Raw genomic sequence first — 18,027 nt, forward strand, 5'->3', positions numbered from 1 at the left:
ATGCCGACCCATGCCTAGACCCGGAGCTCTGTGCACAACTGGACTCATCCTCACCACACTCCAGCTTGCACTGCATGTGGCCCAGCCCGGGCTGCTGGATGCTCATGTCTTACTTCTCGTTTGCTGCACAAAAGGTAGGGAGAGGGGCAGCCCGGGTGGCTCAGCGGTTTAGCTTAGCGTTGCCTTCAGTGCAGAGCCTGATCCTGGAGACCCGGGATCAAGTCCCACGTTGGGCTCCCTGCAGGGAGCCTGCTTATCCCTCTGCCTGTGTCTCTGCCTCTTTCTCTCTGTGGCTCTCATGATTAAATAAATAAAATCTTAAAAAAAAAAAAAAAAAAGGTGGGGAGAGGGGAAGAGGAAGACGTGGGAAGAGGAAGAGGTGCACAGGGAAGTGAGGAGGACACAGGAAGGAAGGAAGAAGGCAGAGGGTGCCTTTGGGGATCTGGGGCACCCTAGTCCAGAGGCCTGGGCCCTGGGGTCCCTCTGAGCCAGACCCGCCACCAGCTCCAAAAGCAGATACTGGGCCCCCCACTCACAGCTCAGAAAGTTCCCATTTCATAAATGGCCAGCAAACAGGTACCTGGAGTCTTCCATAAATTAAGAATCACTTTGGGCCTTGCCTTTTTTTCACAAAATTCCACCCCAATTGTAAGTGAGTGGGCCTGTCCCAAAATAAACTGAGCCGGAATTCAATGAAACTATAGAGTGTGGCTTCACCTTCCCAGGGAGCTTGCCCCCCAGGGCTGACAGCGTGCCACTTGTCCCTCTGGACCTCATGATTCCTCAGCACCTCCACAGCTTCCAACTCCCCTCCCCACCCCCAGCACAGGTCACACTGAGGAAGCTGACCAGCACACAGGTCAAGGCACCAGCCTCTCAGTGTCCCAGCTGGACACCAGCCTTCCGAGTGTTTCTCAAAAATGTTCCAAAAGCCACTCCAGTTGATAAAATCTCCCGCCTCCACCAGGCCTCCCCTTCAAGAAGCGGCCTGCAACCCTCACCCATACCCATCTGTCTGTCTTGTATACCCTGAACCTAGAAGAGAGAGGGTCCAGGAAAGGCCAGTTCATGATAGGAGATGGGTGGCAGGGAGGGGCGTGTCCCGTAGTGATGATTTGCAACCCAGGGGCCAGCGTTGGGCAAAACCGTCTTGACCTTACAAAGAGCCCTCCTCCCTGGTACCCCATGCTCCTCCCTAAAACAAAAACCACCATAGTCAGTCACTGACCCTGTATATCTCTTGTATATCTCAGTTAATTTTTACAATAATCTCATAAATGGGTATGATCATCTCTACACTTCATAGATGAAGACACCAAGGCGCAGGAGAATTTAAGTCTTTGGCCCATGTCATACAGCGGTTAAGTGGCCAGTGTAACTACAAAACACTGGCCTCAGCACCCCGCAGGCCCGTGGTGACCTCTTTCAAAGATCTTCCCATCTCCTGCCCTCCGTTTCCCTCTGGTCCAGGGCTCTGAGGGCAGCTCACTGGGCAAGGGCTGGGCCCACAGGCCTCCCTGGGGCCAGGCGGGGCCGGCCATCCTCACCATCCAGGGAGAACTCTCCTCAGTCATTCCTGAGATTCTCCCCCAGAACACAGAGATCCTTCCCCTTCCACCCCCGTCAGGAACCCTCAAGCTCTCTCCAGCGAAACAAGACTCAGCAGGTAGGTTTGTGCCTTCCAGCATATTCTTTACCAGAGTAATGAGATTTTGCTAAATGAGACCTGATTTGGTTAACACACTTGCACAGGGGCCCCCAGCAAGCTCAAGCAGAGGTAGGACGGGAGCCTAGGCCCCCAGACCTCCAAAGTTCAGGTTCAGAGTAACCCCCGAAGTTCAGGTTCAGGGCTCTGGCCCGGCCTGGCTCCCCTTCACTACACAGCCCTTCAATACAAACAGGAAGGAGAGCTCCAAGACGCCCGTCCATAAACAAAAATGCTTGACAAGTATGAGGAATTATCAAAACACAGAACCATAAAGCAAACTCTTAGCTCTTCCCACATTTCTGGGGCAAAAGAAAAAAAAAAAACAAGTGTGTGTTCATTTCTCAATTACTTCTCAGTTACTACCCATTCCTCAATCGATTACTTTAATTCCTAAGACCCAAATTATAGAACAACAGATAAATAATGTCACAGTCATCATGCCATTCCTCAAATTAAAACAAAACTGTTACAAGCTCTCATTTTTCCAAAATACTCCTACTATCCTGGGGACTACTGAGGGCTTAAAAAACTCTCTGAGTCCATCTGCCAGTCGTTTTAGCGGAAGTTTCCCGTTTTTCGGTCAAACACTGGGTGGTCACCTGCTTTCCCCAGCGGCAACTGTGGACGTAAACCACCTGCCCCCTTACCCACACGCCAGTGCTACTGCTACGGCGCCCCGAGTCAGCTGCAAACCACTACTTTTCATCCTGCATTTTCCTGTCCTTCCCCCAAAATAACATTCTCTGCAGGGGCAGGGGATGGGACTAAGCAGGCCTAGCACCCCCTGGGCTGCGGGAAAGGGGCACGGAGACCGGGCCCCGGAGGCACCAAAGCGTAAGCTGAGAACCGGCTTCCAACCCGGGTCAACCCGCCGCCCGCCCCGCAGCTGTGACCTTGGGCGCGCGGGTCGGCCTCTCCCGGCCTCAGTTTCCTCCGCTGCAGAGCAAGAATCCCAAGCCCCCGGCGCCGTTTCCATAAAAGTTCCGGGCGCACCGCAGGGAGCGCCCCCGCCCCGGGTCCCGCGGCCGCCCCGGGGTCAAGGTCAGCCGCGCGCCCCGAGACGGAAGGCCCGAGGGATGCTGGCCCCGCCGCCCGGGCCCCGGGCTGCTCCTCCGCCGTCCCCCGAACCACCTCCCCGCCAGGGGCGCGGGGGCCGAGCTCCGGCCCCGACCCCGCTCCCGCCCGGCCGCGCGACCCCACCGGCCCGCGGGGTCCCGCCCGCCCCGCCCCGCCGCGCCCCGCCCGGCCCGGCCCGGCCCCGCCGAGGCTGCGGCCCCTGCGCGCTCGCGGCCCGGGTGCGCCGCGGTTCGGCCCCGGCCCGGCGGGCGGCGGGCGGCGGGCGGCGGGCGGCGGGCGGCGGGCGGCGCGGAGGCGTCTGTCTACTCACCGAGCGGCGCCGCGCGCGGCCGCCTTTGTATGCAAACACTCCGGTCCGCCGCGCGCCCGCTGTCAGCGCGCACCGCCCCGGGCGGAGGGGGCGGGGCCGGGAGGGGCGGGGCCGGGAGGGGCGGGGCCGGGGAGGGGCGGGGCCGGGGAGGGGAGGGCGGGGCCGGCGGGGCCGCCAGAGGGTACCCGCGAGGCGCGAGCCGCTCGGCTGCTTTCAGGGTCCCCCCGCCCGGGAGGACAGCGCGGGTCGCCAGCCCTTCCCTCGCCGCCCCCCTCCGCTCTCCCGTGGGCACGGCACCTTAGGCCACGTTTCTGATTATCCTCCCCAAGCCAAAGACTGAGATTTAATTCAGCAGGCTAGACCGACCTGTGCCCCAAAGCCTCGGAATTCAGGGGGCGCCAACGTCAGCGGTCGGGCAGCCCGTAAAGCGCTCCGCACCACCCGCACCCCCACCCGCACCCGCACCCGCACCCCCACCCCCACCCCCACGCCCACCCCCCGCCCAGGAGCCAGGTAAAGCGCTCCGCACGCCTTCCCCCCACCCCCCACCCCACACACCCCAGGGGCCAGGTAAAGCGCTGCGAACCCCCCTGCCCAGGGCCTGCTGCCGTCTCAGCCCTACTCTTCAGGAGCACTGGGCGGCCCGGCCGAGTCCCTCGACCTCTCCGATCCAGGGCGCCCACCTCTATAGCCGTGTGGAGGCAGCCAGCTTTGTTGGCCAAATTGCGATTGACACTTACTCTCCCACACTGGCTCACCTTCATCCCTTATCCGAATGACCAAGCACTCCTGCCTCATCCATTCATTAAACAAATACTACTCGTGGGGCTCTGCTCCAGACGCTAAGAACAACAGACCCGGACCCTGACCCTTCGGAGCTTCCGTTCTCCAGCAAGGAGTTGGGCAAGGGATGAATAATGAAGGAAATAATCTAGTAGCTAAATGACGTAGATCGGATGATCACAGGGGTCACACAGGTGAACAGAAATCCTAGATGACAAGAAACACTGGAGTCCTCCGAAGATTTGGGGGCAGAGCTGTCTAGAGAGCAGAAACAGCAGGTGTGATGGTCCTGAGGCAGCCCTCTGTGAGTGGCTAGAGCCATGGGGCAGCTGGAACGGAGCAGGGACCAAGCCTCTAGGATCTTGTAGGCCAACTAAGAAGTTTAGATATTCCGAGGTTTTTAAACCTGAGAATTATAGGATTTAATTTATATTTTTTTAAAAAAACCACTTCTCTGTTATGTGGCAAATGGAAGTGTAGAGGGCCAGAGTGGAAGCGCACACACTACTACAGGAAACCAGAGGAGATGATATGGCTCAGATCGATGGGAGGGGTGGGGCAGCTGTGAGAAGTGGAAAGACTTTGAATATATTTTGGAAGTAAAACCCGTGGATTGGCTGATGTACGGGCCGGGTGGGTATGACAAATCAAGGGTTAAATCCCCATTTGGAGCTTGAACAACTGAGGGATGGTGGTGCTTTTTTTACTGAGGTACAGAAGGAAGAAGAAGCAGGCTTGGAAGGAAATTCAGGAGTGCAGCTTGGCCACTCTAAGGCTGAGATGCTTTTCAGCCATCCCGGAGGAGAGGTCAGGAGGGCATCTTTAGAGAAGCCAGGCTGGCTCTAGATAGAACATAGGGGTCACCTGCCCTGGCAGCTTTGCCCAGATGATACGTGTTCTTCCAGCTGCCCATCGGTGGATATGTTCCAGCTGGTCTTGGCGCGACTCCCACCTAGGCAGCCTGTCTCCAGGATGGCAGGTGACCCGGTGCCATTGGCTTTTGGGAGGAGGGGGCTGTGAAGGGGACCACGGATAACAGATGAGACCAAAGCCGAGAGGGTACCACTGCTGCCAGCAAATTGCAGGGCCCCCGAAGGAAGCATTCTTTACACTCCCCACCCTCCCAGGGAGTATTTGGCCTTGGGGTCAAGAAGCAAGGCTACCCGTGATGGAAAGGCTTTCTGGAAGGAAAGTCCAGCTAACTTCAGGCACCACTTAAGTGAAGACTTTGCTTAAAATAAATCTTGAATTATTAAAATTTGGAGACTAGAGGTCTAAGCACATTAGAAAATCCAGTCCAAAGCACTGATTCTACAAATGATGAACTTGGGGCGGAGTGGGGTTGGGGTTCACCCCAGGTCACCCCAAGTGAGGTCTGATGGCTGCCAAGTACTTAGCCTGCCACCTCTGGGGAGGCACATCTCCTATGATCCCCTTTACCTCCACAATATGTAAACAGGGCCAGATGCTGAAGAGGGAAATTTTTTCAGACAAACAAGCTTCCAGGAGAGAACAGGCTCTAGATTACATTTCACTTTCTGATCGGCCCGGTCTGGAGTCCCCCCTGGGAGGGCCCTTTCTGTGTTGTCAGCTACTAGGCTGGTGACCCAGCGGTGACTCAGCCAGGAGAGCTGAGGTGATCCCCTTGGCCAATCCCTGCACCTGCCGCCTTTAGCCCAACTCGGAAGATAAGGGACCACAGAGATGAATAAACTTGCTCCAGCCTCCAGCAGGAGGAGGAAGGAAGGGCTGAGTGTAGCAGGGGCAAACCAGCACACACATCCTTGATTCTAAAGTCTCAGTTTTGCAATCGGGAAAATGGGAGGCAGATCCACGTTGAGGGTGGAAAAGTCCACTGTGTAAAATTCGCGGCACAGTGGCTGACTGGAAAGATTTTTAAGTTCTAAAAACCCCAAACGTTAGGGAGTGGCAGCTCCCAGAAGGATGTGTTCGGTGCTTAGCCCCACTGTGATCCAGGGAGAGTACCCAGACCCCTCTCCTCGGAGGGACACCCAGAGAGCACCAAACAATGACAAGTCCCCAGCTGCCACAACTTTTCTGTGCTTAAAAAGTGAGGGAAGTGACAAAAGCAGCCTTATTCTAGGGTCACCTGGGTGGCTCAGGCCATGATCCCAGGATCCTGGGATTGAGCCCCCCACATCCCCCCCTCAGCTCCCTGCTCAGTGAGGAGCCTGCTTCTCTTCTGCTCCCCCTGGTTGTGCTGTCAAATAAATAAATAAAATCTAAAAAAAGAAAAAAAAAAAGAAAAAAAAAACAGCCCTATTCTAGCTAGAAACCTTCTCCCTTTTAGCCAGTGATAATAACTGCATTATCCTGGGATCTCTGAACTTTTCCAGATGTATTATCCACACAATGGAAAGGGCTCTGCACAGGGTGGGCGGGGACAGGAGGGGTGAACGCCTCTCTTCACGGGACCCCAGGAAACATTGTCAGTAGGTGTATAGGTGACTGGTCTCCTGACAGCTCTGAGGAGTGGCAGCCACGGTTAGCTCATGCTCCAGGCAGGAAGGATACTAAAGAAAGAAGAGTGAATTTTCCCCCAGAGGGCTGCACCTTATCTCTGGCAGGGATCCCTGGGGCTCTCAGGAAGGGAGGGGCTCTCCTCCAGGATCCAAGGCCAGTCCATGGTTGGGGGCTGTTGATGAGGTAGGTGACTTCAGCATGGGCCTTCCCTTGCTCAGGGCTTCAAGAATCAGGTGGAAACCATGAACCCCACCTGGTGCCACCTCACCCCCTCAAAGGCAGGCAGTGGGGGGGGAGACAGAGCAGCCTAGAAAGCCACCAGAAACAGAATGGATCCTCTGGGTGCAGGCTGGTGGGCTGACCAAAGCAACTTTCATGGGGGAAGCAGCAGGCATGGGGGGCCCTGGGTCCCACAAGAGGAGGAGGAGGAGGGTGGTGGGCCTGGGGAGCAAATGTGCACAACCAAAGCACAAAGACCCACCCCCCAAGTGGAGTGAGGATCCTCGGTTAGAGCTGAGGCACCCAAGAGAGCAGAAGTCAAAGTTGCAGGGAGGCAAAGGGGAGGGGCTGACGGCTGATACAGCAGGATCTTGGAGGTCACATCGCCCAGTTCACCCTAACGGACACGTCAACTAGACAGCACGCGCACCCTCCCCGAGGATTCATAGGACCCATGCGCACAGGGACCTCCCAGGCTTGGGGCACAGGCAGATGGGGCTCACCCAGGGGACCACACCAACCTGCTCCAGAACAGGCCCTGCGTGGAGTGCTGGGGGCTCCGCTGGGGAGCCGACCAGACACAGTCTCTGATGTCCGTGAGTGTAGGTGTGGGGTCGGAACTACGGCCTACAAAACTGTCACCCCGGCCCGCACCACCAGGACCGGAAGGGTTGTACGTGGCAGGCTGCAGGATTTGCCCCATTCGAGCCCCGAGGTCAGGGGTTCAGCTGACCTTGGTGGCCTGAGCAGGCCCTGGTCTGGGCTAATCTAGGGCAGGTGTGGAGGAGCAGAACCGTGGGTGTGGGAACCACCATGCAGAACAGTCTGGCATGCGCAGGGGTGAAGGAAGGTCCTGGCTGGCCTCCAATGGGGTCAGGGTGACCACAGCAAGTCCTATGACTGCCTCGGCAGGGCTCCCAGCCTCTGTCCCCTGCGTTCAGGAGACACTGGGACACCCTTTCTCCTCTGGACAAAGAAGGAAGAATCTTAAGGAGCTAGGCAAGGTAAGAAGGATACTTTTGCTGGGACTCCTCCCTGGATCCCTCTTCCCCATGCATCCCAGGCCTGTAGGACCCAGGTCTCTATTGCCAAAAAGAAAGCCACTGGCCCAAGGTAGACTCCCCAGCCCCCAGAACAGCAAGCCAAGAGGAAAACTGCAATTTCAGGAGTGGGACTAGTTAAGCCAATAAATCTGGCATTTTCTGGTCAGCACCAAAGAGGTGATCCGTCACACAGACCCTCTCCAACTCTCCAACTTGTAAAGCAAGATGAGATGACCCACCTGTTACGGGATGAATGCCCTGTCCTCCTCCCTAGGAGAAGGGGACCCTGACTGATACAATCTTTTCTTTTCTTTGGCTAATTTCATGCCACACTCCCCTTCCCATAAAAACCCTGTCTCTCGTACAACTCCTCGGAGCTGCCCTCTCCGCGTGCTAGATGGGATGACGCCTGATTCAGGAATGGCTTCATAAGGCCAATTGGGTTTTCAAATTTACCCGGTTGGAATGTGGTGGGGTTTTTTGAACTCTGTGAAACAGCCCACACACCTTGGAAGTTGTGTCCTGCAATGTAAGCTGCAGATCAGTATGCCTGAATGGACTTTGTAGGCTTGACCCTTCCCCGCGTGTCCCCAGTCTTACAGAAAACAGCTGTCTCTGCCAGTCCCAGATTGGTCATCACCCTATTGGGAATGGCCTGAGCATTTGCCATTCAGAACAGACACTTGGCACAGCAGAGGCAGGGGCCAGCTGGGTTGTAGAGGTTAGGAGATGAAAGGGGAGGACAGATGAGGTGGCAGGAATGAGGCCACGTAGGGAACATGGAACAATGACCAATAATTAGTATTTCCAAATTTCTAATGCCGTAACCATTGGCAAGGCCACACTGGTGACTACTGACTCAATCTACCCAAGAAGAAAATGTTTTCCACTTGCTATGGATTACACATCAACACTCCCTTCACCTCCGCCAATGAATATTGAAGCCCTAATTCCTAATGTGAGGGCATTTGGAAGTGGGCAGGTAGTTAGGATTAGGTGAGGATATGAAGGTAGAGCCTCTCCAGAAAGCCAGACCACAAAACTAAGCATAGTGATTCAACCTCTGACCTCGGTGAGGGAAGCTGGCTCCAGAGTAAAAATCAGGTTTCGTGCAAAGACACAAGTAGCCTATTACGGTGCTGTGAGCTCTGGGCCAGTCTTTTTTTTTTTTTTTTTTTTAAGATTTTATTTATTTATTCATGAGAGACACACAGAGAGAAGCAGAGACACAGGCAGAGGGAGAAGCAGGTTCCATGCAGGGAGCTCCACGTGGGACTCGATCCCAGGACTCCAGGATCACGCCCTGGGCCGAAGGTGGGCGCTAAACCGCTGAGCCACCCTGGCATCCCTGGGCCAGTCTTAAGGTGATTGCTCAGCTACCAGGCTTTTCAGCTGATAGAACTTTGCTACCAGTGAAGATAAAATCTCTGATGCTAAGTAGTACAATCCTTTGTCAGCTCTAAAAAAAAAAAACAATTAGGAGAGTAGAAAAGGACCAGGTCTGCCAACCAATTATAACATCTGTTAACATGAAGAATTTAAATGCTGCCTGCCTATAGTCACCCACATGGGCACCTGCTTGTTGCCCGGAGCCTAAATACAATCTAATTATTGACCTAGAACCTAGAGATGGTTGGGCAAAGTAACTCTACATTCTGGGGATTTCAACTCATCAGTCTCATCATCTCTTGTTCTTTGAATAAACAAAATCATTCTAGAATTGGCCATTTTCATCCACCCCTGCTAGTCTAAAGCAGTGCTTCCCACAAAAACATGTCACATATTAGAACCACCCGGGAAATTGTTAAAACTCTTCATGCCCAGGGGCACCTGGGTGGCTCAGTTGGTTAAGCATCCAAGTCTTGATTTTGGCTCAGATCATGATCTCAGGATGCTGGGATCGAGCCCTGCTTTGGGCTCTGCCCTCAGTTGCTTGAGGTTTCAAGGATTCTCTTTCCCTCCGTCCCTGCCCCTGCTCATGCTCTCACTTGCTTTTGTGTGCTCACTCTCTCTTAAAACAAAAAACAAAAAAACCTCTCCATGCCCAGACTACAGCCCACATCCATTAACCACAATTTCTGGGGGTAGGACCCAGCACCAGTATATTGCGAAACTCCCCATGAGATTCCAGGGTACAGTCTCCTCCAAGAACCAGTCTTCTAAGAGCCCATTTCCCTTCAGCCTGTATCCCGGCCACTGCTGGTCTCTCTCAAAGTCTGTCTTCCCCTCTACCAGCCCCCCAAGCCAAGCGCCACCATATAGCTTATATTTCTTCTAAGGTCCATACAATGTAACCCATATAAGCCAGCTCAAAGTGAGTGCCTGTGTGTGTGCACGCATGTGTGTGTGTGTGTGTGTGTGTGTGTGTGAATGTGCATGATATATTCAAAGGAGCCAGGGATTCTGGGCATGGGCCTTGATGTATGGTGGCTTCTCTCAAACTCAGCCCCTTCCCACTGGGTTACCTCCACCTCCTCTCTCCCCCCCAGCCTGCTTCCTATGCTTCCCCCCAGGTTCTCCTCCCTCATCCATCTGACCACCCATGGCTTGCCATGAGCCTCTCCCCTTCACACAGCTGTCCCCTTCACTCCCCTATCTCCAACATTCCAAGAGAAATATCCTATGAATCCAAGTGACCCTCTCACCCTGCTATACACAAGTCTTAGGTGGCTGGCCACCTTGGGGTCACATATCCCTCCCTGATCAGGAGCGCCCCAGTTCTTCTCACATCCCCTTTACCTTCACCCAGAGGACCCCAGACACAGTGCTAAACTCTGGAGGAGATGGGAGCCATGAGTCAGGTACCTCGCCTTCCTACCAGGCCTTCTTAAATCTGCCAGATATCACAGACCTGATGTGAGTGTGTGCCGCACTCAAAGAGGAGGTGCTACGGCAAAGCACAGAAGGCAGGGTCCACACGGAGGCCTCCCAGGGGAGGGGTGCAAAGCTGGGCTTTTGATCTACTTTACTTCTTGCAAGTTATATGATCTGAGGGAAGGCACATTTGACCTCTCTGACCCTCTGTTTCCTTTTCTACTAAAGGGGGATAAAAAAGCCTGTTTCATGGGGCTGTTTGAGGAACACATGATCAAGGAATACAAAGCCCTTAGTGCAACATCTGGTACAATATATGGGTCCTCTCTATGAGCCGCGGGGTCATAACAATGATAATTATTTTTATTTACTATGAACACTTAGGAGCCTGATAACAAACACGGTATCGAGCTTGGGCCTTCAGGATGGGGAAGCCTTTTGACAGAGGAAGCGAGTGCAGGTGGAGGCATTCAGGCCCACGGAACAGCACCTAGGAAGGCGCAATAAAGGGGTGTGGGGGACAGGGAGCTCTCCATGTCGTGTGGCACAACTGTGAGGCCGACCCCCCAATCTCCATGCAGAATAAAGTATTCCTCTTCTCTTTGCTCCAGTGTCCAGTGTGTGCGGGGCCCACGGGGAGTCTCAGGAGACATGCTGAGTCACTGACAAATTGATTGGGGGGGTTCCATTCACAGGGGGAGGAATCCCCCACTTAGGAGAGTGAAAATCAATTTCCAGGATTAAAACACACGTTCCTTGGACCCAAGAGAGCTAAACTGAACTTTCCTTTCACCCAGAGCAGAATGTGACTATCACACATCAAAGAAGGCAGAGCACTGTGGCGTCCCTGGAAGCACTTCCTCAGTGTCTTCCCAGCCCCTCCCTCCAGGCCTCATGCCTCCAAGTCTGTGAGAGGTGCCAGCATTCATAACCGAAGGAGATGCTGCTAAATTTGAGTTAGAAATCAGTGAAAGGAAGATTTAATTTTTTTCCACACTAAGTTCATAGACCAGTGCTTTCCATCGTGGATCCTTTGGAGTTCTAGCTAGTACCCTTTGAGAGAGAATTCACAGGATGAGGGATGCAAGGTAGTAATAATAACTTGACCTGTGCCCAGAATCAGGTTTGTAGTGCTTCGTTCTTGAATTAACATTAGCTACCCCATACTGTAAGCTTCCTGTCTTGGCGCACTGAACGGAGCGTCAGGAAAAGCCTATATTCTGAGGACAGCTGGACCAGTGTTAGGGAGGTATCATTAAAAACAAAAATCTCAGATCACCTGGGTGGCTCAGTGCTTGAGCATCTGCCTTTGGCTCAGGGCGTGATCCCAGGGTCCTGGGATCGAGTCCCGCATCAGGCTCCCTGCAGGGAGCCTGCTTCTCCCTCTGCCTATGTCTCTGCCTCTCTCTCTCTCTCTCTCTCTCTGTCTCATGAATAAATAAATAAAATATTTTTAATTATGGTTACTATTAGATCTGCTGCTCAGTGACAGGAGAAGTGAGGAAGTGAGGCTTCTAAGAGCCAGGAAGAGGCAGCCAGCCTCCACGGAGGCTTTAGTCAAAACAACAGAGATTTCTACCCCCACCACCTCACAACATCAGGCTAATGAGAACAAGAACCACAGGGTAACAAGAACACCAAAGAGAGGAGAAATGACATGCAAAGAACCCTCTCAGAGGTTCAGTGCAAGGGGAAGGTCTAAAGGTGAGAATCAAGCAGATATTTCTCTGATAAACCCACCTCCACCTTAAAACACAGTGTTCCAACAGGAACCTGACGGGTTTAGTGCACTGAGGGTAACCACAGCAATCGCTCACGCCTCCACACCGCAGGCCTACCAGCAGGAAAAGAAAGCCCCCTTTGGGAGACAAAAACAAGTTGTCTAAGTCTCTGCAGTTCTACCAAGATGTCTAGCTTTCAAGAAAAAATTATGATGCAAATGGAAAGGCAAGGGAAAAAACCCAACATGCTCCCCAGAGACAGATGGCAGTCCTAAGAGCCAGGCTCAGGTGTGACACAGATGTTGGAGCTATCGGACATGGACTTCTTTTTGAAACTAATTAATAGGTTAAAGTCTCTAATGCATAAGGTATACATTTCACAAGATCCAATGTATAATTTCACTGGGGAGGTGGGACCTGTAAGAATCCAATGAAGGTGCTAGAAATGAAAAATACCAGAATGAAGAAGAAGAATATCTTCAGTGAGCACATCAGTAGGCTTGACATCGTGAGGAAAGAATAAGTGAAGCTGAAGCCAGATAATTAGGAATTATCCAAACTGAAATGCAGCAAAGAGAAAAAAAGAATGAGGGAAGGGGAAAAAAAAAAAAAAAGAACAGGGCATCTTAAGAGCTGGGCTCAATATCAAACAGTCTAATGTTCATCTATGGAATCCCAGACGGAGAAGAGAGGGAGAGAGCAGGGCAGAAGAACTGCTTAAAGAAATTATGGCCTAGAATTTTCCAAATTAGTGAAAAACAGCAAACCACAGATTCAAGATTCTCAAAGAACACCAAGCAAGCAAGCAGGATAAATATCAGCCCTAACACACACATGGACACATGCGCGTGCACACACAGGCATGTCACCCTTGAACTACTGAAAATAAAAGCAAATAGAGGGGTGCCTGAGTGGCTCAGTTGGTTAAGTGTCCGCCTTTGGTTCAAGTCATGATCCGAGGGTCTTGGGATTGAGCACCTGTTCAGTATAGAGCCTGTTTCTTTCTCTGACTCTCCCCCTGCTTATGCTCTCTCTCCCCCACCCCTGTCAAATAGATGAATAAAATATTTAAGAAATAAATAAATAAATAAAAGCAAAGAGAACAACTCAAAGACAACCAGAGACAAGACCAACTACACAGAGGACCAAGGTAAATGTTAGAGTAGGCTAACCACAAAAGAGAGACAGAGTATACATTTGCAAGTCACATAGTCTCTGTTGCAACTAAGCAGTCATGGACAATATGTAAACAAAAGGGGATGAATTTGTCCAATAAAATTTCATTTATGAAACAGGTGGTGGACCAGATATGGCCCAGGTCACATAGTACAACAGCTCCTGGTCTAACGCAAACATGGTAGTGATGCTCTGTGTGCTAATGTGAAAGTAAAAGCACAGAGCAGAGAGTGGGAGGGAACACTTGGGGACATGGGGTTGCAAGATCCTTGCCCTACACACAAAGTGTTATCATGTTATCTTAAGGGAAATTCCAGTTAAAGAGGTAAATTGTAAGCATTTCAGAAGTTACTAAAAAAAATTTTAAGAGATACAGAGAACAAGTCAACAAGGAGATAAAATGGAGTCACAAAAAATGTTCAGTGAGTTTAAGTGAAGGCAGAAGAAGGGGGAAAAAAAACAAAGAACAGATGGCAAAAACAGAAAACAGCTGGTAAGATGGTGAATTTAAATCCAGCCCTATCAAAAATGACATTAAATACACCAGTTAAAAGATAAGATTGTCAGGGATCCCTGGGTGGCGCAGTGGTTTGGCGCCTGCCTTTGGCCCAGGGCGTGATCCTGGAGTCCCGGGATCGAATCCCACATCGGGCTCCCGGTGCATGGAGCCTGCTTCTCCCTCTGCCTGTGTCTCTGCCTCTCTCTCTCTCTCTCTCTCTGTGTGTGTGTGACTATCATAAATAAAAATTAAAAAAAAAAAAAAGATAAGATTGTCAGATTGAATACAACAGTATGACCTAGCTATATACTGTCTACAAGAAAACCACCAGACAGGGAACTTTGACGGTGGATACATGACTGTGTGCATTTGGTCAATACTCACAGACACTGAACAGTGTAAAGAATACCACTCTAGGTAAATTTCAAAAATCAAACAGGATGTAGGAGTGAAGACAGAATGCAGATGGTGACAAGTGAGTCTACCTGTATTATAAATAAATCACCTAATCACACTGAAGAGGATGGAGAAGAAAGAACTGGCTTAACTCTGACAGCAGGTGTTTTGACTGGATACCATAAGGCTTAACGACTACGTGAAGTGGATACCAACACTGTCCTCCAGTTGATAAATGAATTTCTCACAGGGGCACGGATTGACAATTCTGAAGCTGCTTTATCTGGGTACCAGGGTTGAAAATATAAGTAAATTAGTTGTAGATAATAGGAATGAGATTTCTTGCTGTTGGAAGAAGTTTCTACACAAAAGGGAAGAGGAGACACACCAGAATGTATCCTGTGGTCTGAACTGGAGTCAGATATGAACTCATGTTTGAGATCAATGGATAGGTGAGTAGATGATAGATAGATAGATAGATAGATAGATAGATAGATAGATAGATAGATGATAGATAATAGATAGATAATAGATGATAGATAATAGATGAACATAGATATGTGTAAATGCATATATGTTACCTTACATACACATATTTTTGTCTCTTTCCACTGAGAGGGACTAGAAGCAGTGACACTCCAGTAGCAGTGAACACACACAGACACACAGGTCTTGGTTTTTAAATACCATTTTTCCAATAGGAAAGTAGGGCCTGAGCAGGGTGAACCCAGAGGATCTTGTGGTACCACAAAGTAAAGAAGTGCCCCCCCCAAAGAAAAAGAAGAAGAAGAAGAAAAAGAAAGAGAAAAAAGATGAACAAGCATTATGAAAGAGTATAGAGGCTGACCTGAAACATCTCCCGATGGCCAAAGTTGGAAATTGTCCCACAAAATAGATTAGATTACAACCCAAATAACTAAAAAAAATCCATGAATCCATGTGGTTATAAATAATAACTGAATAAAGAAGTTAATGGTGAAGATGCAACTCTTCCTTGAAGAATTTCAATGAAAAAGTATAGAAAGAATGAAGCAAGCAGAAAAATCATTATAATCATTATAACATCAGTAATAATTGTCATGGGTAGGACCCACCAATGGAGGCTAAGGTCAGTGCACAAAGATAAAAGCAGAAACGGAACATTTCCAAGGCTAAATATTCCAAAAATATTTAGTAATTACAGAAGGAAGTCAGAGTGAAAAGTCCTGGCAGATAAGGCCTTAATCAGGCCATTGAGGCTAACATCGTGGGGATGCACAGTGACACCACCACCCGGGCCGTAGTGGCACATTAGCCACCTTTTTCTCAATACCATAACAGCTTCGGTGTGATCATGAAAAAACATCACAGAAACCCAAACCGAGGGACCTTCTAACAAAGTAGCTGATGTGTACTCTTCAACAGTGTCAAGATCGTGAAAGAACGGGGACTGAGGGATAGTCACAGACTGGAGGAGACTCAGGAGACCCGACAGCTCAATGCCATTGAGGATCCTGGATTCCATCCTGGAAAAGGAAAAGGAATTGGCAGAAAAATGGTGGAATCTGAATATATTTTGCAGCTTAGTTTTAAAAAAATGGATCAACATTGCCACCTACTCTTAATATCAAAGGATTAGTGAAGACCCAAAGGCCTGAGGAGTCTGGGAGAATGAGTAGAATGAGTTCTGGATGGCAAAAGAGGATACAGTCTTTACTTACAAAGAGAGGGATTTCTGACCCAGACCTTCAAGGATCATCGTATGACAATCAGTAGAAATGATTAGAGAAGAGATTTGGAGTCGGGTTGGGGGATAGAGATGGAACAACAAGTTTACCAAAGGTTTAGCAGTGGTAAAGTCCAAGATGTGTTCAGGATTCACTGTGCAGGTTACCAGAGAGATAAAGCCTTTATAGGTTTGTTGAGTGGTTAGTATGGCAGGCTGAGACCAATACATCATGGCCTCAAATGGCAGCCTAAAAAGTTAGCACTTTATCCTGAAGGCCCTGGAGAGCCCCTAAAGCTTCTATGTAGGGATTGAAAAATTATGAAACCTCCATTTTTATGAAAATGAACCTAGCTATGGTGGACAGACCACATGGGGTGTGCAGCAGAAGACAACTTCTATGATGGTCTACATATCCAGTTAGAGGGTCAACCTGTGATCAGGAGCTGATTGCCATGGAGAATTGCTGAAGGGAGAGCACATTTCCAAATTTACCCATCTCTAAGTCCATGTAAATGGAGAGCTCCAGCAATAATATTGCCAACCACCCAGGTTGAAGGTGGGATGTAGGCAGCCTCTCTGCAGTGCTGACTCCATGCTGTGAAATGACAGTCCATGCAACTTCCTCCTCATTTAAGTCCTTTTTGGATGTAGAAAAACCGATTTTTCATTTCTTTCTCCAACCATCCAGCAAAGAAGGGCCAGAGGTCGAGGGAGGAAAAAGTGCTTCAGGTCATATGTTTCCCTGCCAGGGGCCCCAGTGTAGGCATCTGTCTACAGAGGCTGGCTGCTTCTCTGAGTCTCTGACTCCCACTCTCCCAATTCACAAGCAAAACGAAACAAGAATAATAAATGACTGTCTTAAAATCCCAATGAAATTGCACTTTCCATAAATATTTGTTTGCTGATTACTATTGCAAGAGTAATTACTCTCAGTACTACAAATCCCTTTGCTTCTATGGAATACAAGAAGGGAAAGAGGAGGGACCTGTTGGGGATGGGGCGGGGAGGAAGTGTGGGGGCCAGAGAGGGAAGCCAAAGGCAAATTTCACCTACTTCACCAGGGTGTTGTGGACTCCTTGGAGCCTGCTTTGGGAATGGAAATTCTCGGTCCCTACTGCCTCTTGTCCTTCTAATTAGACTCTGGAGATTCTGGTTAGGCACCAACTTGGAGAGCTCCCTGAAAATACGGTCAATGTCAGTTACTGGTACATACATCTAAATGGCATTCCCCTTGCATTTTCCATGTTAATGAGATAAAATATTGGGGAAAAATCATTTGTATAAATTAAAATTTTATAATATGGCCATTTACGGCCAGGTTTAGCATCCTTAAAAGGACTCCATGAGAAGGCAATCAATTACACTTAATAGACGAAGAGACCTCTTTAAAAGCCCAGAGCAGATCAACTAACAGAAGGTAGAATCGAAACTCCAAGAGCCTTGTTATAGGCTTTTGTGTTCCCAAATGTCAGTCACTGCTTCCATTCTCCAGTGAGTTCTATGCCTGAGAAGCCAGCATGGGGGGATTTTGACATTTAACCTGGGGAAGCAGTTAAAAATCTCATTGTGCTCCACCCTCCCTGCCTGCCATTTACCTTACTTACTGGAGGAAAGCCTGGTCTCTCCCATTTAGAGGGCATATTCCATTAACTTCTCATGGGAAACCCCGCTCACGGGAGCTTTGGCCTGCTGGTCAACCTTCCTTATTTTCCTGGTTGTCTAGCTCTCAGCTGGCTTGGCCACCACTTACTGGTGGTCATTAGAATAGGCATGGCTGGCTCCCTCCTGGTCTTGTCCTTCTCTCTTCTTCCTCTTGATCTTACCCCTCAGCACCCCCATCCCTCCCATTTTCTCTCCTTCCCCATCACCCTTTCCTCTGCAGGGGCTCCAAGAAAAGCTCATTGTTGGGTGGTGGCAGCATTGTGATGACTCCACTGGACTTGTGATGTCAGCACTTGGTGGGGCCCCAGAGAGATAAGACCTATGAACAAAACTAAGTAAGGCTGCTGCATGGGGCTATTTTGAGCCCAACCCTGGATTTAGAGCAGAGCCTGGTCCACAGTGGGGCCAACAGTAAGCTTGGAGAACA

At 50.3% G+C, this 18,027-nt stretch overlaps 1 protein-coding gene across 7 annotated transcripts in view; it reads right to left on the reverse strand.

The window, feature by feature from the left end:
- Positions 1-17,801, reverse strand: part of LPIN1 (lipin 1) — an 86,440-nt gene extending 68,639 nt beyond the window's left edge. Inside the window, exons 1-2 of one of the 7 annotated variants that reach the window (XM_077844093.1) lie at positions 17,543-17,800; positions 16,992-17,115 (exon numbers count right to left, since the gene is read on the reverse strand). Coding sequence is in view for 3 of the 7 variants with exons in the window: in XM_077844088.1 (XP_077700214.1) it covers positions 16,992-17,115; positions 17,689-17,786 (222 nt within the window). In the remaining 4 variants the exon portion in view is untranslated. Of the gene's footprint in view, positions 1-2,601; positions 2,769-3,095; positions 3,193-16,991; positions 17,116-17,533 lie in introns of those variants that run through there. The other 6 variants (XM_077844092.1, XM_077844088.1, XM_077844090.1 and 3 more) reach the window with 6 other exon arrangements.
- Positions 17,802-18,027: the final 226 nt, after the last annotated feature.

This window comes from Canis aureus, chromosome 12, assembly GCF_053574225.1.
Source record: "Canis aureus isolate CA01 chromosome 12, VMU_Caureus_v.1.0, whole genome shotgun sequence".
Classification (NCBI taxonomy): Eukaryota; Metazoa; Chordata; class Mammalia; order Carnivora; family Canidae; genus Canis; species Canis aureus.